At 39.9% G+C, this 20303-nt stretch overlaps 2 protein-coding genes across 4 annotated transcripts in view; both read right to left on the bottom strand.

Moving 5' to 3' along the window:
• Nucleotides 1-4592: 4592 nt before the first annotated feature.
• Nucleotides 4593-6818, bottom strand: LOC143134333 (ecto-ADP-ribosyltransferase 5-like). Of its 2 annotated transcripts, none has more exons than XM_076294657.1 (4): nt 6719-6818; nt 6395-6461; nt 5502-6202; nt 4593-5088 (listed from the first exon to the last, which is right to left on the bottom strand). In XM_076294657.1, exons 1-4 carry the CDS (start codon nt 6736-6738, stop codon nt 4950-4952), a joined length of 927 nt encoding a protein of 308 aa, XP_076150772.1. In that variant the 5' UTR covers nt 6739-6818; the 3' UTR covers nt 4593-4949. The 2 variants fall into 2 exon arrangements, with proteins under 2 accessions (XP_076150772.1, XP_076150773.1); XM_076294658.1 differs by lacking the exon at nt 6719-6818 and adding an exon at nt 6635-6654.
• Nucleotides 6745-20303, bottom strand: part of LOC143134332 (interferon regulatory factor 2-like) — a 36475-nt gene continuing 22916 nt past the window's right edge. Inside the window, exons 3-10 of one of the 2 annotated variants that reach the window (XR_012988636.1) lie at nt 18467-18566; nt 16520-16696; nt 16019-16056; nt 14095-14197; nt 11105-11293; nt 9510-9553; nt 7770-9286; nt 6745-6836 (exon numbers count right to left, since the gene is read on the bottom strand). Coding sequence is in view for 1 of the 2 variants with exons in the window: in XM_076294656.1 (XP_076150771.1) it covers nt 8318-9286; nt 9510-9553; nt 11105-11293; nt 14095-14197; nt 16019-16056; nt 16520-16696; nt 18467-18566 (1620 nt within the window). In the remaining variant the exon portion in view is untranslated. Of the gene's footprint in view, nt 6837-7339; nt 9287-9509; nt 9554-11104; nt 11294-14094; nt 14198-16018; nt 16057-16519; nt 16697-18466; nt 18567-20303 lie in introns of those variants that run through there. The other variant, XM_076294656.1, reaches the window with a different exon arrangement.

The following is a 20303-nucleotide window of genomic DNA, read 5'->3' as shown; positions in this document are numbered from 1 at the left end:
CCATAAAGAGCTTGCGTACAGTAATGCTGCAGATATGCCAATAAAAACCCATTTTTTCCACAGTGGGCAGCAGTGCATAAGGAATGTCCAAACATCACAGTTAGTTATGCTGACCTAAGGCAACATTGAGTCACCATGCCTCATCATGTCACTACTACAAAAACAGAAGAAGTATTTTGAGAGAGAAAATTAGCTGTTTATCAGTGAGAAGTGTTTTTCGTCAACAACATTCAGGGCCATGTCCATCATCTTCACCCCACAGGCCACACAGGGCAACCCCAACTTTTAGTTCAATAATAGTCCATCTCAGTCAAACATGATAATTATGTAACAGGTCAATTGATAATAAATACAAAATGGGGAGATGTATTTGTTTGAGATATGCACGTGTGCTTGTGAACAGATACTTGAGCAGTGAGTATGTGCAGTGTGTTTGTGTGACTGAAGTGTGATCAATAATACAACTGACTGAAAAGAAATGAAAGGATAGATAGAAAGATATGGAAAGGACATCCTGTGTGAGTGAGGGTTGCTATCAGTAATATTTAGAAGCACCTATTTCCAGCCCTCCACTTTGTCCCTCTGATCCAGCAGATAAAAAAGAGCTATTGTGAATGAGGGACAGGGAGGGGTGGAGGGATTTACAGTGATGAGAATGCTAGAGGCAGATTAGAAAGAGAGAAGCCCTTATTCAGAAACCAGAACCCACTGCGGAAGAGGGGAGACAGAGGAGAGAGTATTGCCCCCCCCCCCCCCCCCGGCAATACAACTATTCAAGCAGGTGAACAGTAGGATTCTAAGTGTATCTTGAAGCACGCAAAGATCTTGTTCAGGGAACTCTTATGACGGAGGTGCATTGTCTAAACTAGAGGTAACCTACTGCACAGCAGGAATATGGCGAACACATAGGTGTTGTCATAGAGAAAATAAAGCAGAATGTCCAACTCCTCTCCATCCCCTACTTCTGCAATCCCTTGTGAACAGCAAGTCTTACATAGCCTGACGAGCCAGACCCACATTAAAATGTAGGGTCTGGGCACTCACCGTTCGCAGTGCTCAGACCGAGGGGCGGGATAATCAGTTGTCTTTCAAATTCCCTCTGCACGCAATAGGACAGCGGCAGCTCTATGATCCCATGCGTTTCCCACCAGCGGAGTTGGCTAGTTCAAATGTTTGCCAACTTAATAAAAGCTTAACTCGTGTCACACTGTTCGCCAACAGCAACATCCATCTTATTTGTTTTCAAGTAGCAGGGAATTCAAGCCAAACCGTTGCAACTCTGCCATCAATCATTATGTTAAGTCCACCTAACGACTCTATACACCAGCGGTTCCCAAACTTTTTTCTCCGCGGACCACCTTCTACATCCTGACTCGGCTCGCGTACCCCCCATCCAACACATAAAAAAGTAACACGTTCTATTGACGCATTCCAGGCATCGTGTTTAATTAGCCGCCCTATATGATAACATGATAACATTCGTTTTCTTCGCAGTCTTTTCTGTCTCGTTCTTTCTTTTATCCCCCTGCGCTCCATCTCCACCTTCATTAGTCTGCCCCCCATCCCATCGTTACCTGTCTCCTGCTCTGTTTCTCTCGCTTCTCCTCTTCGATCGCTTTTATTAGGCCTTTTGGACAGTGTCCCCGTTTTTAGCCAGTTTTCCATGTTTACGCAGCCTTCTACCTAGCATATACTTCAACGAAACTAACGCACCAGATATTCTGGCTGCCCACAGAAAATCATATGTGTGTAGCTTATTTTTTAATGAAACATTATAGAGTTTACAAATGATTTCCTTTAATTTCACGTTTCCATATCATTATAACCCGATTCGAAATTATGTATTATTTATGAATTAATTTGATTATTAATTAATTAATCATTTTTAACTCCTTTCCGCCATTGCCCTTTTCATCTCGCGTACCCCCTAGTGGCATCTCGCGTACCACCGGGGGTACGCGTACCACAGTTTGGGAATCCCTGCTATACACGATTTCATTGGCCTGATTGAGTTTCGATTTCTGGAGCTCACAAGCCAACTGAGAGTTGCTAGACTAGCCCTCCCAGATAGCAAACATACACTGGGACGGAACTGGGCCACACCTACCACAACGTCCGGCACGGATCTGCATAATGGACCTGATCCGGCGTCCAAACGCACATCGGTCCAAAACTGGTCTGGATCCGTTTGACGGATCTGGTTCCAATAAGGGCTAAGACTGGCCCAGTTCCGTATGATAGTCTGTGTTAGGCTACTGACGTGTTCCAGATCTGCTTATCATATGCAATACGGGTCCGCTTATTGTGTGTGGTACGGACCCGTTTATCAGATATCAGCTGGCTTTATTTGACATGTGAAATGTGATTGGTAGGCCAATTAATTATCCTGAAAAATGTGTTTGCTACACATTTGCTAACAGGTTCGTTATAGGTTCACCCAGGCTTAAGTTCGTAACGTTTTCTCAACAGCTCAACTAATAAACATAAGCTAGGCTACAAACACACAAAAAAAAACTTTACAAATAAGCGTCTTATTATTTTTTTTATTCAACAACCTGGCTGTAGAAGTGCAATCCCAGACAAAGTTTAAGTTGTGTTAATTCCACTGTTCCCATCGATATTCAGGCTGTCTTCCTCAGTCATCTCCATGGTCAATCTGAAACAACACAAAATAAACATTAGCCATTTATTCCTTTTTGAAAATAGGTCACAATTACACTCGTTTTTCAGTTTTCAGTGATCCTGTTAGCGTTATCACTGTTTTTTCCAAAATAGGCTAGTTATTGTGATGGCTGTTTTGCTCAAGCTAAGCTAGTAGCCTATATTGCTGGAAAATAATAGTGTAAAGTTATCAATCGCTCGGCTGCTTGTTGTTGTAATGAATAAACCGAACAGAGATAAAAAGCAGATAGCTTACCTCCTAGTCCAACCCAGGCTGGCAAATCATGTCAAAAGGTTGATAGTGCGCAAACCAAAGACTGCTTGGACTTCTGCATGTGTGGCAAGAATATGGGGTTGTCTCATAGCACTGTTTGATCTGACAAACAACAATTGACTACTTTTGCCACTGGTAGGCCTAATAATAAAAATAATGAAACGAGCATATGATCAATATTGAGCCAACTATATCTTCTTTTCCAGCCTTACTGTAGAAATGAAGTGGCCATGGGAACATAGTGCACCCCATGGTTTCTAAATGTATGCCATTCCAAAATACCTTTTTTTTTCTTTAGCAGCCAGTTGACAATGAAGTAGGGAAAGGACAGTCAATTTAGCAGAATCAGCACCTTAATTAATATCATTACCACCTGGGTCTGCTGTGAAAAAATGGTCCTTCGGCCCATATCCGTATCACAGGTTTGGGCCAAGTGTTTTGTATTTTAAACGCATTTCCTGACTTCCAGTTGAGTTGCAGAAATCGGACCTGGGACAAATCTGTAAACCGGTGATAAAACAGCATTACTAGCAGAGCTGAAACCTCTATCAGGAGCAGATCTGGCCCACAGCCAGATACCGTATGTCCGCTACAGGCGGATCTAAAGGCTTTTATGCGGATCCGGCCCAAAGGAAATTGCTATCTGCTGGCAGCAAATGTCTAGATTTCTAGGCTAAGTCTTACATGCTCTCCCCTTATGATTGCTTAATAAGGCGTACAACAGTATACAGTAGTCTTAACTGTTTGCAGTGCTTTAAAACTGCAAAACAAATTACTATACATACTTAGGCTATACAATAATGCTTACCACAAAATGGTAAAGATGAGTGAAAATGGTGAATTAGCTTATTATTATATCACACTGAAAATGTCTGAAAACTCCTAATTCATTTTGAAGGGGAAAAAAACATCCCTCATATAGCAAATACGCCACAATTATTGTCACCCCTTGAAAATCTTATAAGCAAAATATTTCAATCAATGAATTTCTGTTTCACTAAGATATACATATTAAATAACATGTAGGCCAAACGCCCCTAGACCTTTAACATGGGAGAGACAAGATATATTTACATTCAAAATTTCAAATAAGGCAAAAGTGTAGTCTCCATAAATCAGACAATGACTATAAAAATGCTACTTATTATCTCAATCAAGTAGAATTGTGACAAACTTGCCTGGACAAGGATCACCAAACCCCACCCATACACAAAATTAAAGTTCAGATCGATACAACACACAACATAAATTAAGCATCTGCCATGGCCATGTCGGTCCAATCTTATGAGATGCTCCAGGATAGGCAGACATCAGTGAAGGAACCATGTTTCAGTGAATTCACTTCAAAAATATCTAGATATGTGCTACCTCAGTTCAAAGAATGCTGCAATAATGCATTCTGTGGGTGCATTTTTACACCAGATATCTGGATACATCAGTCTACTTACGTAGACAACTGATTAAATAAATGCTGTCTGTGAATTTTAATATATGTGTGGCCTTCCACACTTCAGATAAACCCTTGTGTAATGAAATCATTATCAAACAATTAAAGATATAATAAAGCTACCATGCATTAAGGCAATGCTATGGCCAGAGTTTAGCGAGAGTGGAGTGTCAAGCAACCCACAACACTTAGCAACAGATTTCAAAGCACTTATTTAGCAAAATATGCTTTATTTCAATGTAGAACAGTGGAATACACCATACAAAGGACAGCATCATCGAGAGGTTTAAGAAACCCAATAGAATGTACATGAACGGCTTCAATTTAGTCATACATTCCTTTATAGCCTTTTTATTTGATCACATTAGCTCACCACATTAAAAGAGTAAAGTAAATTAAGGCAGAGTGACATGAAAATGGTATGGAATTTATACTCTATTGCAATCTAGTTCACTGCTATAATGTTCTCAATGTTCTGTTCTTGTAATGCTATTACTATTCTTGCACATGGCCCACTGTGTGTGTGTGTGCGTGTGTGTGTGTGTGTGTTTGTGTTTAGGGAGTAAATCACAGTGCAAGAAAAATTGAGCACATGCTAAGAAGTGTTGTCAGGAGAACAACTCCACGAGAGCTCATCCACTGGGTGGAGGATCCAATGTCAGAGTCCGTTGTAGCCAAAGTAGTGTGAGCTGTTGGAGTAGCAACCCTGGGGGTGTGGGGGAGGGGGGGGGGGTGGAGAGATTGTGATGCACGTTTATAAAAACATCCTAAGACAAAGTGCACTCATAGACACATTATGCATCTGGCCCATCTGGCAGGACCAAACATGATGATTAACAAAAAATGTTTAGTCTTATACTGATGTAAAAGTGTAGCCTGGTATAACCACACACAAATTCAATAGCATTGCAGTGATTGGCTGCTCTCAAATGATCATAATTGAGATAATGGTGTACTTCAAATGCTTTAAGATGGCATATTGTACAATGCCAGAACAATGAACATGAATGAAGCTCCTCTCCCACATCAAAGATTACATAAATAAAAGATCAAAAATAATTTCGGTTTTGGATAGGGCAGCAGTCACTGTTGTCACAAACATTTCCTGTTTTGACTTACCTGGGGAATAGGTAACAATCGTGATCACTCTTGAATCCTAAGGAGGTCAACACAATCTCCCTATTGCAGTCTGTTTTACTCTTCACATCCACCACTTTAAACAGCTCCACTGGGGATATTAACATTGGTACTTCGTCTAAAGCACAGACACGGTTTTCCAAATTGATCAAAGAACACGTGGTGATGTTAAACAGGGTTCCACCATCAGTACAGCCCTCCTCTGTAAAGCTTCGGTCAGCATTTGCTGATACGAATGCCCCAAAACGCACCTCAGCTCCTTTTACTGCATTGATGTCATCAAAAGTGCTGGAATACACAGTTCTACAATTTGTCCCATTGTTTAGAAGGCGCATGGCGTCCATCATCAGGAAATGTAGGGACTTAAACTGGAACTTGTTGGTGTAGTCGTCGACATTTCCACCGTTGGTCTTAACAGCTCCATTGACTTTTTTAAACAATTTCCGAGAATTACTAAAACTTTGCAATGCCCGAGTATGCTCATGTTGACCTCCAGAGATCAACTTAACGCAGCCCTTGGAACCGTCCCACGCTGACTTAAATTCACTGCTGTTGTCGAGCTCTGTCTGAAGAATTCCTCCGTCTTTGGCCAAAATTTTTTGCAGCATCTGCTCTCGGCATGCAGAGTAGGCATCGTCTACTGCATTTGGTGCCAAATCCATCTCGAATGAATTTGAAGATACCTATGATGGACACCAAACAAGGTCTGATCAATGAAGCTATTCCAGCTGCTTGACACTCCTTCATTTCACATATATAACAGAATGTATGACATGAGAGTGATGCACCCAGCATGTAATATTGACACAAATGTATACTGGATACAATGTTCAAGCATACAAAATAGAAACATGAAAGTGAAAAGGGAGACTTACTTTATGAGTAACAGTAGCAAAGAGCACAAGTGAGGTATACCACATTTCCCACCCTGCCATTGTAACCCTGCATATGAGATTGTGGGAAAAGGACAGTGAAAAACAAAGAGAAATGTAAATAGACCCAGACACAAAATGCTTCATAAACTAAAACCACAAACTTAATATTGATGCATCAATTCACATTTCTTTGTTCGTTTATCAACACTTTAAAACCCCCCAAAAATGTTCAAATAGTACCTCATTTAGATTTAGAACAGTGCAAAAAAGAGATTAAGTTTAGATTAAGATTAAGTCAATCAACAGATTTTTTGAACAATTTACCAATAGAACTGAAGGACCATTTAAAGACAGAGTCGTTAGCTTATGTCCACTCTTCCCAAGAAATCATCTGGCATATGCTGGCATATCTTCAGTTACCATCACCTCTTCCTTCCTCCAACTGCTTACAGGAAATACCACAGGCGAGTTTTCAGACTCGCCATGTGACTAGTTTGTCAGAAGAGCTGATTCAATAGCATTTTCTCATGAAATATTATTATATATAATTATTATAAATTGGTATTATTATCTACACTGAATGAGTGAATGAATAGCCCTGGGCTAGTGATACACGACAGACTTAAGTTTTCAGTTTTAAAAAAAAGCTACAAATTGAACTAAGCCAGCAGTAACTTTCACCTTAGGCTGAACAATATACTCTAAATTGTGGTGGAGTTAAGTAGTCATATCAGATATCCCCATACAAAGGCCTAAAAACAGTGTTAAGCAGCCCTAATGATGAAATGCTGGAATAATTAGATCTGTCTGGGATATTTTCATTTAATAAATACGTTTCTTTGTATTGATATTATGTGTTTTCTAAATGTTTGTCTAACTTAAGTATCAAACATGCCATGGTTAACTTTCCTTACCACAAATGAGAACATTCACACACATTTCTCATTCGTCTTAAAAAATAGCCCAGTTTTATTTGTTGTTAAACCTCCGTTTTACCAGCAATGGCATTACATTCATTAAGTTCATTACATACACACACACACACACACACATTCATACAGGAGCATATATACATACTTCACTTTCAAAAGTACTGCACTGACGTTTTTTTACATTCTTAAACCCAATGAGATTCCTCAGTTAATATGCCTGACTGCAAATATCATCTGTGAATGTGATTTAACCATAACCATCTGAAGATAACAGAAGAGTCAAATCAACAGATGTAAAGCAAGGCAACATAGCATGCAGTCAGCTGTTTAATTCCTTCAGTCCTAAACATTCTAGCCTTTGTCTACAACTGCACAGAATAAGATTTTATGACAAAGAGATCAACTCGCTACTGAATTAAAAAGTATGAATCTTGACTTCTTACCAGGTCGCAGTAGTCTAGCACAATGTCTTACTTTTCGACCCTTCCGTCATATACAGAAAACAACTCTCACTACCCTCCCTCTTCAAAAAAAAAAAAGAGATCACATTGGACACCCCCATTGGTTGAACATTATGCAGAGATCATAGACTTTGGATGCCCTCTGGTGGCGCAAAGACCCATTACACCCAAATATTGAAAATATGAACTCAAACAGTCAAATAAATAAACACAGCTCAGATAGTGTCCTCGTGTGACATCATCAATGTTACTAAATTAGTGTACTAAATTAGTGTGCATGTAAACCGATTTGAAAAAAAAAAAACTCATTGATACCCTATTCTCTATATAAAAATAAAATACACTTTTTGTCTTAGAAAAAAGTAGTCATCAAGGCATTCTCCAAACAAGACCAATATTGCTGTGAAGTCTTTGGTGCTCTTTGTTCATGAAGACAGGAGGCGATGTCCAAGGTAGCTATGGTCACACTGATTTTCCGTAGCAGCAAAGCATCTGCCTCAGGTCATAATAAGATGGTCTTTACTGAGGCGTCATAGTTGCGATTGCACGACAGTATTGACAATTACACTTGCACGGCCATCGGTGCTACTGGTCCTTTCAGGCGGAGAGGATTGTCTCGTAGGCGCAGGAGTGAAGGGAAAGGTATGTGACTTTTTAATAATGGGGATTTGGACACCAGTATGGGTGCTGCTATGGGGCATGACATCGGGACTTGTGTGGGGACTGACATCAGGCCTGATCTGGAGACGCCTGTAGGAGCTTTTTTTGAGATCAAGACGGGGAGGACTACTATGGGGGTAAATTTGGGAACTGGTCTGCGGATGGACACTGGGACGGACATCGGGAGAGACGAGAAGACTGCTATGAAAAGGCCGTTGGCGACTTGTTTCAGGGAGCAAATGAGAGCCACTCTGTAGGACTATGTGAGGGCTGCTTGGGTAAAGCATATGAAGACCAGCTTGGGGAACGACTGGTGAGGGGATTTGGGAACTGGTTTGAATTGCCACAGAGGGATGTGTTTGAGGGCACACAGGGGAACTAGTTTGTGGCCGCAAGCGTGGACTGGTTTGGACAGGCACATGTGGACTCCTCTGAGGAAACATGTGAGAAATAGTTTGGGCACAAATATTGATACTGGTTTGGGTAGGCAGCAGGGTACTTCTGTGGAAACGCAGAGGCAGATCGATTTCAGAAGTCGCATTTGGAATGTTTTCAGGACGCTGAAAAGGACTGGTCTGGGGACGCATATGGGAGCTATATCGAGGGTTGGCTCTTGGGCCAGGGTACACTCTAGTGGGCATAGGCCTAGTTGTAAGGTGAGGTTTCCACCAGGGACGAACGTTGTAGGCAATCATGGGGGACTCCTCCTGACAACTGGTCACCTTAAAGTTGGTTTTCTCTGAGTTGAAAAAGGTAGACTTGCTGGGGGGTTTACAGGACGGGAATTTCAGTACAGAGCAGGTCATCTGGGGTTCTGAGAGGCACCGCATGTCCCATTCCTTTAAAGATAAAAATAAAAGAAATTCTGTAAATTCTTTTTCCATGAAACCATGTCTGATATTACTTTTTAGGATCCCAGTTGAAAATTAAAAAATAGTTCCAAAATAATATCTTCCCTAGATATAACACTCATATCAAAACTGGCTATGCAAATTAATTGGATTCCTTTGGTGTCTGCAAGACTATGCACTTCATGTGGTTTGTAAGCACACTATAACCAACCTCCTTGGAATCTTCATCGCTGTATTCACTTTCAGCATCACTCTCTGCAAGGTTTAACACAAAAAGACAGTGTATAAAATTAACTTTTTGGCTTGTCTGCCAAAGAAAAACATTGTCAGAGAAAATATATATATATATTTTTTTTATCGGCCACAAAACTGTCATTATCAAAAAAAGATGTAGACCTAACCTAAATCCATGTTGCTGCCCTGTCCTAGATCTTTTTGTACTGAGTTAGTTTTGAGATGCATAGGCTACTTTAAGTTAGTCCCTCGTTTCTGATTTAGTGCAGTAGTTTCGTCATCCACACCCTGTGACATGCCTGCTGACTGTCACATAATACAAATCATAATATCCGAAGCATGTGTGTAACTAACGGGAGAAACATAAAGAATTCCCCAAAATATCAGACGTAATTGCACACACTGTAAATCAATTAAGACAGTTTAGCCCCACGTTTCTCCTTACTTCATCCTCCTATAAAACACCTGCTAGTCAGAACATTCTAATAACACCATGTTCAAAACCTTGCTTAACGACACAGTAACGATTCCCCTAAAATATGTGACATTACAAATCAAACAACGTTGAGCTCTCCAGAATAAATGCAATCACGAAATGGCATTGCATTAATCTGATCTGACTGACTAATGTTACCGTTAACTAACATGCTCGTTTGCTCCGACTAATCTATCGCAGCTGTTTTCCACAGCAGAAAAACAAAATGTGTGCAACATCAAGTTTTGCCTGAAGATATAGCGATGGTAGACATTGTCATTTAAAGAATTGCAAAACATAGTCTACCAAATGATGTAATGTAGACAAAGTCCGTAAACTCTCTTTTGCGGTGCTAAAAGTTCACAGTGAATTAAACGTATGTCAGCAACCTGCTAGAGGTGAATGACCTTATTTATTTTACTTGCCAGTGCAGATTTTGACTTGCTTTTGGCGAGTGACAATTTTAAACCCTGCAAAAAAAATCATATTAAGTGCTCCAAAAATCATCCAAAAATCGTCATTTTAAACCAACTAAAAACACACCACTGACCAAGAAAAATCTGGTCTAAAGCGAAAAAAGGCATACAAGCACAGCTATTTTGGAGGCACACTGTCAGGAAATGAAGGCAGCCCTTAGTCCCAGGTAATGACTCATCCACAGGATGAATATCCTTTGGATTTTTATTCAGTCATTCGAACATTACTGGGGTAAGTTTAGCTTTTTTCAGGCTATGTTTTTAATTGTAACCCCTTGTCAGTCAATCGTGAAAGTAAATAACTAAGTGTAAAACTCTTTTGTCGTTGCCTATGAGACCACGGTGAAGTTTCCGTTTGGATGAGTTCAAATCATAGGTGAGTGCAGATGCATGTAGGCTATACTTTGCTAGAAACACACACGTTTTTGTAAAGCAAGGTTTGGTGTAATCCTGGTGTTGTATACACTGTCTGGCGTGCAAACAGATTCCTTCAGATGGCTGACTGTTAAAAATCCATCCGTTTCAGGCAGTGTGTTTCAGATCACTAAAATAGGGTCCTTAGTAAGTAAACTCCTTTTCTTAAACATTCCTGATTACTAGGCCACCCGTAACCCAACCTACCTCCACAAGATGAAATTGGAGAGACTTGCAAACGAGGGTAAACAGAGCTTGAGGTGACTGGTGGCACCTCTCTCTCAGTAGACACCTGGCTGTCCAAAACTCCCTCATGCTCAGTGGTCACCTCCACCACAGCACACACATCAGACATTTCACTTATCACCAAGTGGTCCTCAGCAGAATCCACATTGTCTGTAAGGTGGGGAAAACAGGAAATTACTCACTATATTAAAATGTTCTTTTCAGTCTGTACCATGTCATGTATGTTTCATTTTTGACTGAGCCATCACAAAACAGACAGCATTCTGGTGAAAACCTGCATTTAAAAGATTTATTTTAAGTATTTAAAGGATGACATGACCCTGAAGATATGACTAATAAAGCACAAATCCCCAATACTGTTTTTTTGAATTAACAAACCACTAACTGCATTTTAACCTTTACAGGTGTGACAAAATGAGCAACCTATATGTAGCAAAACCATCATACACAACCATGGCATGGAAAATATCTTATTACATTTACAAAGCAGCATCACATCTTGTAGCTGCTCCCTCAGATTTTACAAGAATTCAGGCCATATGGATCATGAACATATAGGGCAGGGGTCGCCAACTCATTGATCATGGTCGACCTGTAGATCTTTGGGACTTTCCCAGTAGATGCCGAGAATAGCAGGAAACATAAAAACAAAGTCACCAAATTCCTGCATGTTCGCCAAGGTTTACGGGGGTTAAATTTCAGCGCGGGATTGCAGGTAAATCGCATGATTTAGTTTAATCTTATTATTATTTAAAAGTCCCGCAACTCTATAGCCTAGAAATCTAGACGCACCCTAGCGGCAGCAAATTACATTTGCTTCCAGGGCTAGTCTAGCAACTCTCTGTTGGCTTGTGAGCTCGAAAAATTAAACTTCTATCAGGCCAATCAAATCGTGTATAGAGTCATTAGGCAGGCTTAACATAATGATTGATGGCAGAGTTGCAAAGGTTTGGCTTGAATTCCCTGCTACTTGAAAACAAATAAGATGGATGTTGCTGTTGGCAAACAGTGTGACATTTGTTAAACTTTTATTAAGTTGGCAAAAGTTTGAACTAGCCAACTAGCTCCGCTGGTGGGAAACGCATGGGACTCATAGAGCTGTCCTATTGCGTGCAGAGGGAATTTGAAAGACAACCGATTATCCCAAATTTGTCTGTTGAGGGTGGAGAACCCCAGGGATTGTGTGTGCATTGCCATTTTTCTTAAGATTTTCACAAGTTTTGCCAGGTTTAGCCTCAGTTATGAATTAAAATGTGTTTAATGCAATAAATATAAACTGTAGAGATGCAACCTGGTCATTAAAATGATTACAAATGGGATTTTTTTCCCAGGTTTTTTTTCTCTTTTTCTCCCCCTGCCCCTTTGGCGGCCCTCAGTTAATGTTGGGTTCCTGAATTGGCCCTCACCAATGAAAACTTTGAGAAACCCTGCGCTAGACCCCTCCTTAGGTCGTTAATTGCCACACCCCTTGGCGCATTGCTCTATAAAAGAGATGGGCATGGCAAAAAACTTGAGTGTGCGATAGGAATACGCTTTGCGTCGTGATGATTATACGCTTTGCGCCGGCGTTTTAGACCATCATGACTAGGGTTGCAAAATTCCAGGAATTTTCAAAGTTGGAAACTTTCCATGGGAATTAACGGGAATATATGGGAATTAACAGGAATAAACGGGAATTAATGGGAATAAACTGGGAATTTTTTATATGGCAAGTTAGTCTATAACAGGGAACTTAAATGTAATGGACAAAACCCCATCTTGCAGTTTAATATTAGTTAAAACAACCTGATTTAATGCAATTTCAGTCGAATTTCTACCCTGCACATATGTCAATCACATGCACACAGCAATCGCCATAGGCTGCTAGACATAAAGGAAACCTATGGTGCGTTCATATGCATGGGGAAAAAATGTTCCAACCAATCGGATTTTGTTGTTGAGTGGTATGGTGTGGTGTATCTTGGGCAGTTCAGTGTTGCTAGTTTAGCACACTAGTAAACCATAGGCAGAGAATGTGATTCCCGCTAGCATGCTAGCTAGCTTTGTATGCTAAGCTAAGCGAAAATACGAACATACAAATCATATTGCTTATTACGAAACAAAATGTTAATGTTTGTATATGAAACAGTTTGTATGAATTACCCAAAAATCCCAGTTAATTCCCGTAAATTCCCATAATTTCCTTTAATTCCATGAAAGTTTCCAATTTGGAATATTTTCAAAATTCCCCAGCTTAACTTCCCATGGTAAGTTTCCGGAAATTAACCGGAAATTTTCCACCCCTTTGCAACCCTAATCATGACACCTCAAACGATGGGAATCAGCCCGATCCGACAAAATTTTCAATCGGATTGAGAAAGGTGATGTATTCTATCTGATAATCCGATTGATTGAAAAATCCACCCATGTAAACGGGTCCTCTGATTGTTGGAGTACATTTCTTCTTTCTGTGCAGGTGCTCCCTATGTGGTAATATTGCAGTGACGTAAACAAATGATTTTCCATGGCGGCAATACAACTACGAGCTTCTATGATTAAATGCTTGTTCCAACGCAGATAAAATGCCAATCAGTTTATTTAACATTCATGAAAACAGTTAGGTTGAAATCATGAATCAGATTAATTTCAATCTGACTGAAAAAAATAAAATAACGTCCATATAAACGAGACTACTGATTCAACAGTTTTCCGTCATTCTCATTTAATTTCATCGATCAGACAACGAATGAATTAATCAAGAAAATAATCGAAAAATGTATCAATTATAAAAATAATTACATTTACAAAGCCTTAACTACAACGTTTTCAACAGTTATATAAAGTGATCAGAGACTGAAAATTAATCTGGAAAAAAAACAAGACCAGTGATGGCAACAAAAATATTACTTAGACATCCATGGACAAAAGCAAAACTAAAAGCTTAAAAGTCATAACTACACATTACTGCTTACCTATGGTAACTGTGCTATCAGCCTCATGCTCCACCTGGTCTTCCTCCTCAGCAACTGGTTCGTCAGATCCCTTAGAACTGCCATCGTCACCAGAGTTATGCTTCTGTGAGATGGCACAAGAAATCAGTGGAACTTTTAGGTTCTGAAAGACAGGATTCTTTTTCCTCCACAGCGCAAAACAGCCGACTTGTGGGTCAGACTAGAGGATTTTAAGAATGAGTCCCAGGCACTGTTTTGGCTTTGGCAGCTTATGCAATAGGCAAAACAATGTGAGAGGCATCTGCAGCAGGCACAGACATAGGCTAATGGCTTGTATTCACCTTGATTTATTATTTATTACTTATTATTAAGTGTCATGATGTACTGTAGTGATATGATGCTGACTGTGACTGCATGAGTTTTGAGAACAGTGTACATTAAAGGAACCTAGTGAGGTACCTGCAGAAGCAGCAGTATATCCTATTATTATGAACAGGTTATGACTATGTTTAAAGATAAATTCCAGTGTTTAATATTCCACAAAATTACAAATAGTTACTCAAATGGTTGACTGTAGGCTATAGCGCTCAACTTTGAATTTATTTAGGCTACTTATAGTAGGGAGGGCTACTTCACCATCAGAATTTCTATGCTCTGGGTGATACTGACTCAAGTGACTCAAAGGACTTAAGGCATACATGGGCAACATACGGCCCGCGGGCCACATCCGGCCCGTGGGCTTTCCCTGACCGGCCCGCGTAAGGTCCGTGAAAGAACAATAGTCAAGAGCCTAGCATAGATATAATGCATGCAAATCAATATCGTTGTTTTTAATTTTAAAAAATGACTGCTATTTGTACGCCCATACATTTGTGCGTGGATGCATACGACGTAAACACCCTCACTGATGTGCTGGTGAATAGAATTTATGCTTCTGCGTCGACACAATGCAGTTGCCTTTACGTCGGCGCAAACCTTTCAAAGTTTTGTGTCTCTTATGTCTGCGTCGCTCACCACAGCAAAGGTTGTTAGAACGAACTCCTACTGCTGCTCGTTGGCGATACGAAGTGTTCATTTCAAAACGTTACTGGCAGATAGACAGTTTACAATCGGATAACCCTGTAATTGTAACCAAAATATGTCTGAGTGTATTTGCAAAGCTTATGTTAGCGAACTAGTATGATGCTACTACCCACAGGTTGCTTGAAGCAGCCGGCTCAACACACAGAGCGAGTTGACCAATCACAGTTATGTGCATAAAGTTAAAGCAAAAACATAGCCTACATTTTTAAAATAGTTTTCTTTGTGCATGTTGATTAACTAATGACAGCCTACTATTGTCTGCTCCACATTTTCATAGTCTAATTCTGCAGAGTTAATTTAATGATGGCAATGATTTAATGATGAAATATTGCTGACTGTTGATGAAATGGTGGCACAGGCCTATCGGTTGTACTGACTCCTTCACATTTTCATGACCTAGCCTAATTATATAGATATTGTAGTACTTTTTTATATCAGTCTTTGAAAACTGAAAAAAATGTCAATGTCAAAAAATCATTTTTATGGAGGATTAAATACTGGACATAGATTCAATATTGCTGTTTTTCCTTTGTCTCCCTCACATTTTCATCTGTTCTTACGACTAGTAAACAAAACCATGATTTACTTAATGTTATACAAGAACAGAATAGAATTGAACAGAATTGAGTTCAGACTTGAGTTTGGTATTTTGGGTCCGGCCCTCCTTAACAGTCCCAGTTTGTCATGTGGCCCCTTGGGGAAATTAGTTGCCCACCCCTGACTTAAGGGGTCTGGATCTGTTTAATGAGTGATCCAGGATATCATGAGTCTGTAAAAGGAGTTGAGTTTACCAGCTATAATACAGAGTGTACTTCTTTGGGAAGAATAGATTTAGCAATTAAAAGTGAAGAAAGAAACTAACTTTTGCTTTATTTTGTCTCTTCTCCAACTTCTTTTTTTCTGAAAAAAGAGGAAAAACATTGTGAAATTGAGGGAAGGAATAAACTGGCAATGCAGGACAGGTAAATAAGGTGGCCTTAGGTTTAAACCAATTTGACCTATTTGACCAAAGAGAGTCAAATAGGTCAAACCAACTATTACACTATTGAAACCACTCTAATGGAATGTCACTCATTCATCCATTACTCTCGACCAATCACCTGCATTCACCTGTCTTATAACAACTGTGAAACATTCCTTTTTTTGTAAGTTGCTTTGAATAAAAACCTGCTCTGCTGCCTAATGATGTCCCCTCATTCCTCTCCACCAAAGACCTTTCGTTCTTTAAGTACCAGTAAATCTACATAATTTAAATTGTAAAATTCTCTGTGAATTAAACCTTGGAATCTTTCTGAAAGAACTACTTCTTTGTGACCTGGAAGATTTCCACAAACCAGCCTTTGTGAAGTAAAAAAGGTCAAACCTTTAATCACAGCCCGCTCAGCAGCCGATAACATCCTGTAAACTTTGAATGCATTGTTGCCTTTCTTAATACTCTTGTCCTTCACTTCTTCAATGTCAGGAAGAGAATTCATTGCACAACGGAAGTTAGCCTTCCATGTCTTTGGATCAGGCTGGTCAACTCCTGGATGGTATTTCCCTAAAACGAACAGGAAAATTGTTTGGAAGAATGACATTAGACATTATGGGAGTGTGGACAAAAAAGTTATTCAAGTATCTAAGGAAGAATGCTTAGCATCAATATCAGTACACAAAGAGCATGGATTTCAAGAGTAGGATGTGGTGTGATGTACTAATACTACCTTATAGATTGATGGATTTAATCATTAAGGATGTGTACAAATAAATGACACTTTCAAAATATAGCGTCAAGCGGTGATGTACTGAAGCACCTACAGTTCCACAACCCATGACAGTTTGTAATACAACAATAAAACTCTGAAGATCACCTACAAAAAGGACCCAAAAGCTGACACCTTTGGCCATATAAGGAGATCAGGGTACCCTCTTTGTCCATATAAGGAGATACAGATCTCTTTATATGGGCAAAGATGGCAGCATTGGGTCCTTTTTGTAGGCTCCAGAGGTCTCCACCCAATCAAACATGTAACACCACAAATCTTTGACACTACCATGCTGTGTCCACTATGTACTAGGGTTGCAACGGTACAGTGTGCCCATGGTTCGGTATGCATCACGGTTTTTGGGCCACGATTCACCGATTAACTATATATTTTGCCTATAGACAAAACAGTGTGTGTGTGACTGAATAGGCCTTGTTTATCTCTGGGGTATCTCTTATTTGTTTAAAATTTCTCTCACTAATGTTTTATACAATTCAAGAAGTTACTTTGCTGCCTAAATGTATGCAGAAGGGGACATTAAGGGGACAGCCTTCCTTGGAGATTAGGTTGTGTTTTTGGTGCTTTTTTGTTACTTTATCTTTCTGTAAAGACGACGGCAACCTACTGACCAATTTCCATGAAACTATTTCGAAAGAATTAAACTTAAAAGCAGATCCGACGTGTCATTTCACTTTCACTAAATTTGAGCGATGTGGGCCTTAGTAGCGAACAACGCTGCTTTGGTTTATTTTTATCACAAATTATTGCTGACAGGCAACAGAGAGACTGGCTTGTTTTCTCTAAGAAGCAGACTCTCGCTCTGCACTAGTAACAATGAATATACCAATATGTGACTAGGCTTAGGCTACATGAGTAATGGCATGATAATGGCATGTCTTGAGATATTAGTTGGAGCACCTCCTCTAGACAGAATTTCACATCACAAGAGCATGTTGGCTTTTGGCTGAATTTTAATTGGTCATTGGCGACCATTTTATTGAGTGAGAAAATGAAACTTAAGGAACTTTATGGGACAAGGTATTTCCTGCATATAGAGTACATGCACACTTAACCTGAAACAATCTGATGAAACAGGAATCGGATGAATTTGTGGAGAAGTACATCAAAATAAGTTCCAAAACCTGCAGTGTGTTGAACATTCATTGGGGCTGGCTCCAAGAGTGGGTGTGTAAATATAATCTGTTAAACTTTAGACAATATACTATGCAATAATACAGTTGTTGTAACAAACAATAATGTCTAATGTGATGTATGAGTTGTCTGTCAGCCAGATAGCCTATTAGCTTATGTCAGCTAGAATTCCAAACATAAGGGAATGCCATAGAATCCCCAGATCACACCCAGGACCAAGCCTTTGTCCCTGAGTACTCACTTAGATAACCAATGGGAAGTCTGATAGAATGAAACAAATCACAATAAGAAGAAACCTTACGCAAACGATACAGCTTTACACCTTCGGGGCAGGCCACAGCCGACACCACTTGGTCCTAGTAAAAATGGGGTGAAATGATTGCTAAGCTTAGAAATGTTAATCAAACCAATACCTGTGTGGATTGCCCAGTTCATAAACAAGGGTGCATCTTTATCAAGATCCCATCCGTGGCGTGCAGCATGCATCCATGGAATTTGGAAAATCTTCTTTTGCTGTTGGAAGAATGTTGCCGTTTCTGTAGTGTTTCATGACAGGCAATGTGCAATAACATATCATACATTAAAGTATGAAGGTTTGTCTATAAAAATAAAAATACTAAGGGCCATATTCTCCCATCTGGCATAAATTCTTTTTCAGCATTTCCAGTTACGCACATTTGAGTTACACACATTTTCCCTTGAGCATTCTGTTCAAGCTCATAGCATATAACTTCAGAATTGAGGTGGCCTTATGAAATAGGCATGATTTATTTAAGGTTGCCTCCACACTTGGTCCATTTAACTGGACCGAACCCGAGTGAGATTACTCCCCCAACCCTGCCCTGCCCCAGCTGGTCTCCCTTCACATTACATTTTTTTCATCATAGAAATGTATAGTTAGTTTATGTGCTGTTTTGTTAATATTTATGTCAACCTGGCATCAGTGTCAGTTAGGCACTTTCACTATGCCATGAGCGCGTAGTGTAGAATGAGAGTGATGAGGAGATCCATGCAGAGACAGGCTGTAATGAGAAATGAATGTGCAGCTTTGCTTACGGAGCTGGAACATATAGCCTATGTGTGCCCTCAAGGTGAGCAAGTTGTGTGGTTAAGCTATATCACACTACTGCAGTGTCTGTTCAAATATGCTATTCCTGTATAAAACATGTAGCCCATTTACATGCCTGCATGTAGGAAGCCTAACGGCTGTTGTGAGTTAAGTCTATATGTTTAGCCTTCTGAATAACTTGATGATAAACAAATCCTTTTGTGGAATGATACATCATCTGAAATGTACAATGATAGAACTTAAAAACAATCTTTTGTAGCCTACATCACGCTCTATCTGCCACTCATTGTCTATAGTTGATCAAAATGACATTAGCCTAAAACTTTGAGTTAAGGCTATGGGCCCTATCTTGGCGATCTAAAACTCAGTGCAAAGCGCATTGTTATCACGACGCAAAGCACATTCCTATCTTACACTCGCCATGCGCGTCTCTTTTATTGAACAATGCGCTCAGGGGTGTTGCAATTAACAACCTAAGGTGTGGCCTAGCGCATTATCTAAAAATAGCTATCTTACACTATCTAAAAAGCATTACGCCACTGACCAAGAAACCTGGTCTACAGCGAAAGGCGCATATGAAGCACAGCTAAAGACGTACTGTCACAAGATGTAAGCAGCAACTCCTCTGCAGAATATTTGTCCTTAGGATTTTTATTCAGTCATTCGAACATTATTGGGGTAAGTGTTGCTTTTTTCAGGCTGTTTGTTTTCGATGGTAACCCATTGTCAGTCAATAGTGAAAGCAATTAACTGTGTATAACTGTTTTGTTGTTGACTATGACACCACGGTGAAGTTAGTTTCACTTTGACAATGAGTTTAAATAATAGACGAGTGCAGATGCATGTAGGCTATTCTGCTAGGTTTTAGTAAAGCATGGTTTAGTGGAATACCTGTTCCATACGGACTCACGTGCAAGCAGATTCCTTCAAATGCGCCACTGACTATCAAAATACCGATACGCTGTTTGAAGTTGCGCTGTTTGCTGTTAAAGGTTCCCTGTGTACTGTTTTCAGTTGTTTGTTAAAGGAGAATTCCGGTGTGATTTTGACCTAAAGTGTGTTGAAACATGATACCGAGTGTGAACGTATGTCTCATAGCTCATCTCGGCTTGTCCCCTGCACTCAGAAATCTGGCGCTAGTTTTTCAACAGTTTTTCGATGGGTGTGCCTCGGGCATCGGC

Source organism: Alosa pseudoharengus, unplaced genomic scaffold (assembly GCF_046254945.1).
Source record: "Alosa pseudoharengus isolate Yale_2024_CS ecotype anadromous, Long Island Sound unplaced genomic scaffold, YU_APseudo_1.1 YU_APseudo_1.1_scf_2, whole genome shotgun sequence".
Taxonomy (NCBI): domain Eukaryota; kingdom Metazoa; phylum Chordata; class Actinopteri; order Clupeiformes; family Clupeidae; genus Alosa; species Alosa pseudoharengus.
This window is presented reverse-complemented; position numbering and strand designations above follow the sequence as displayed.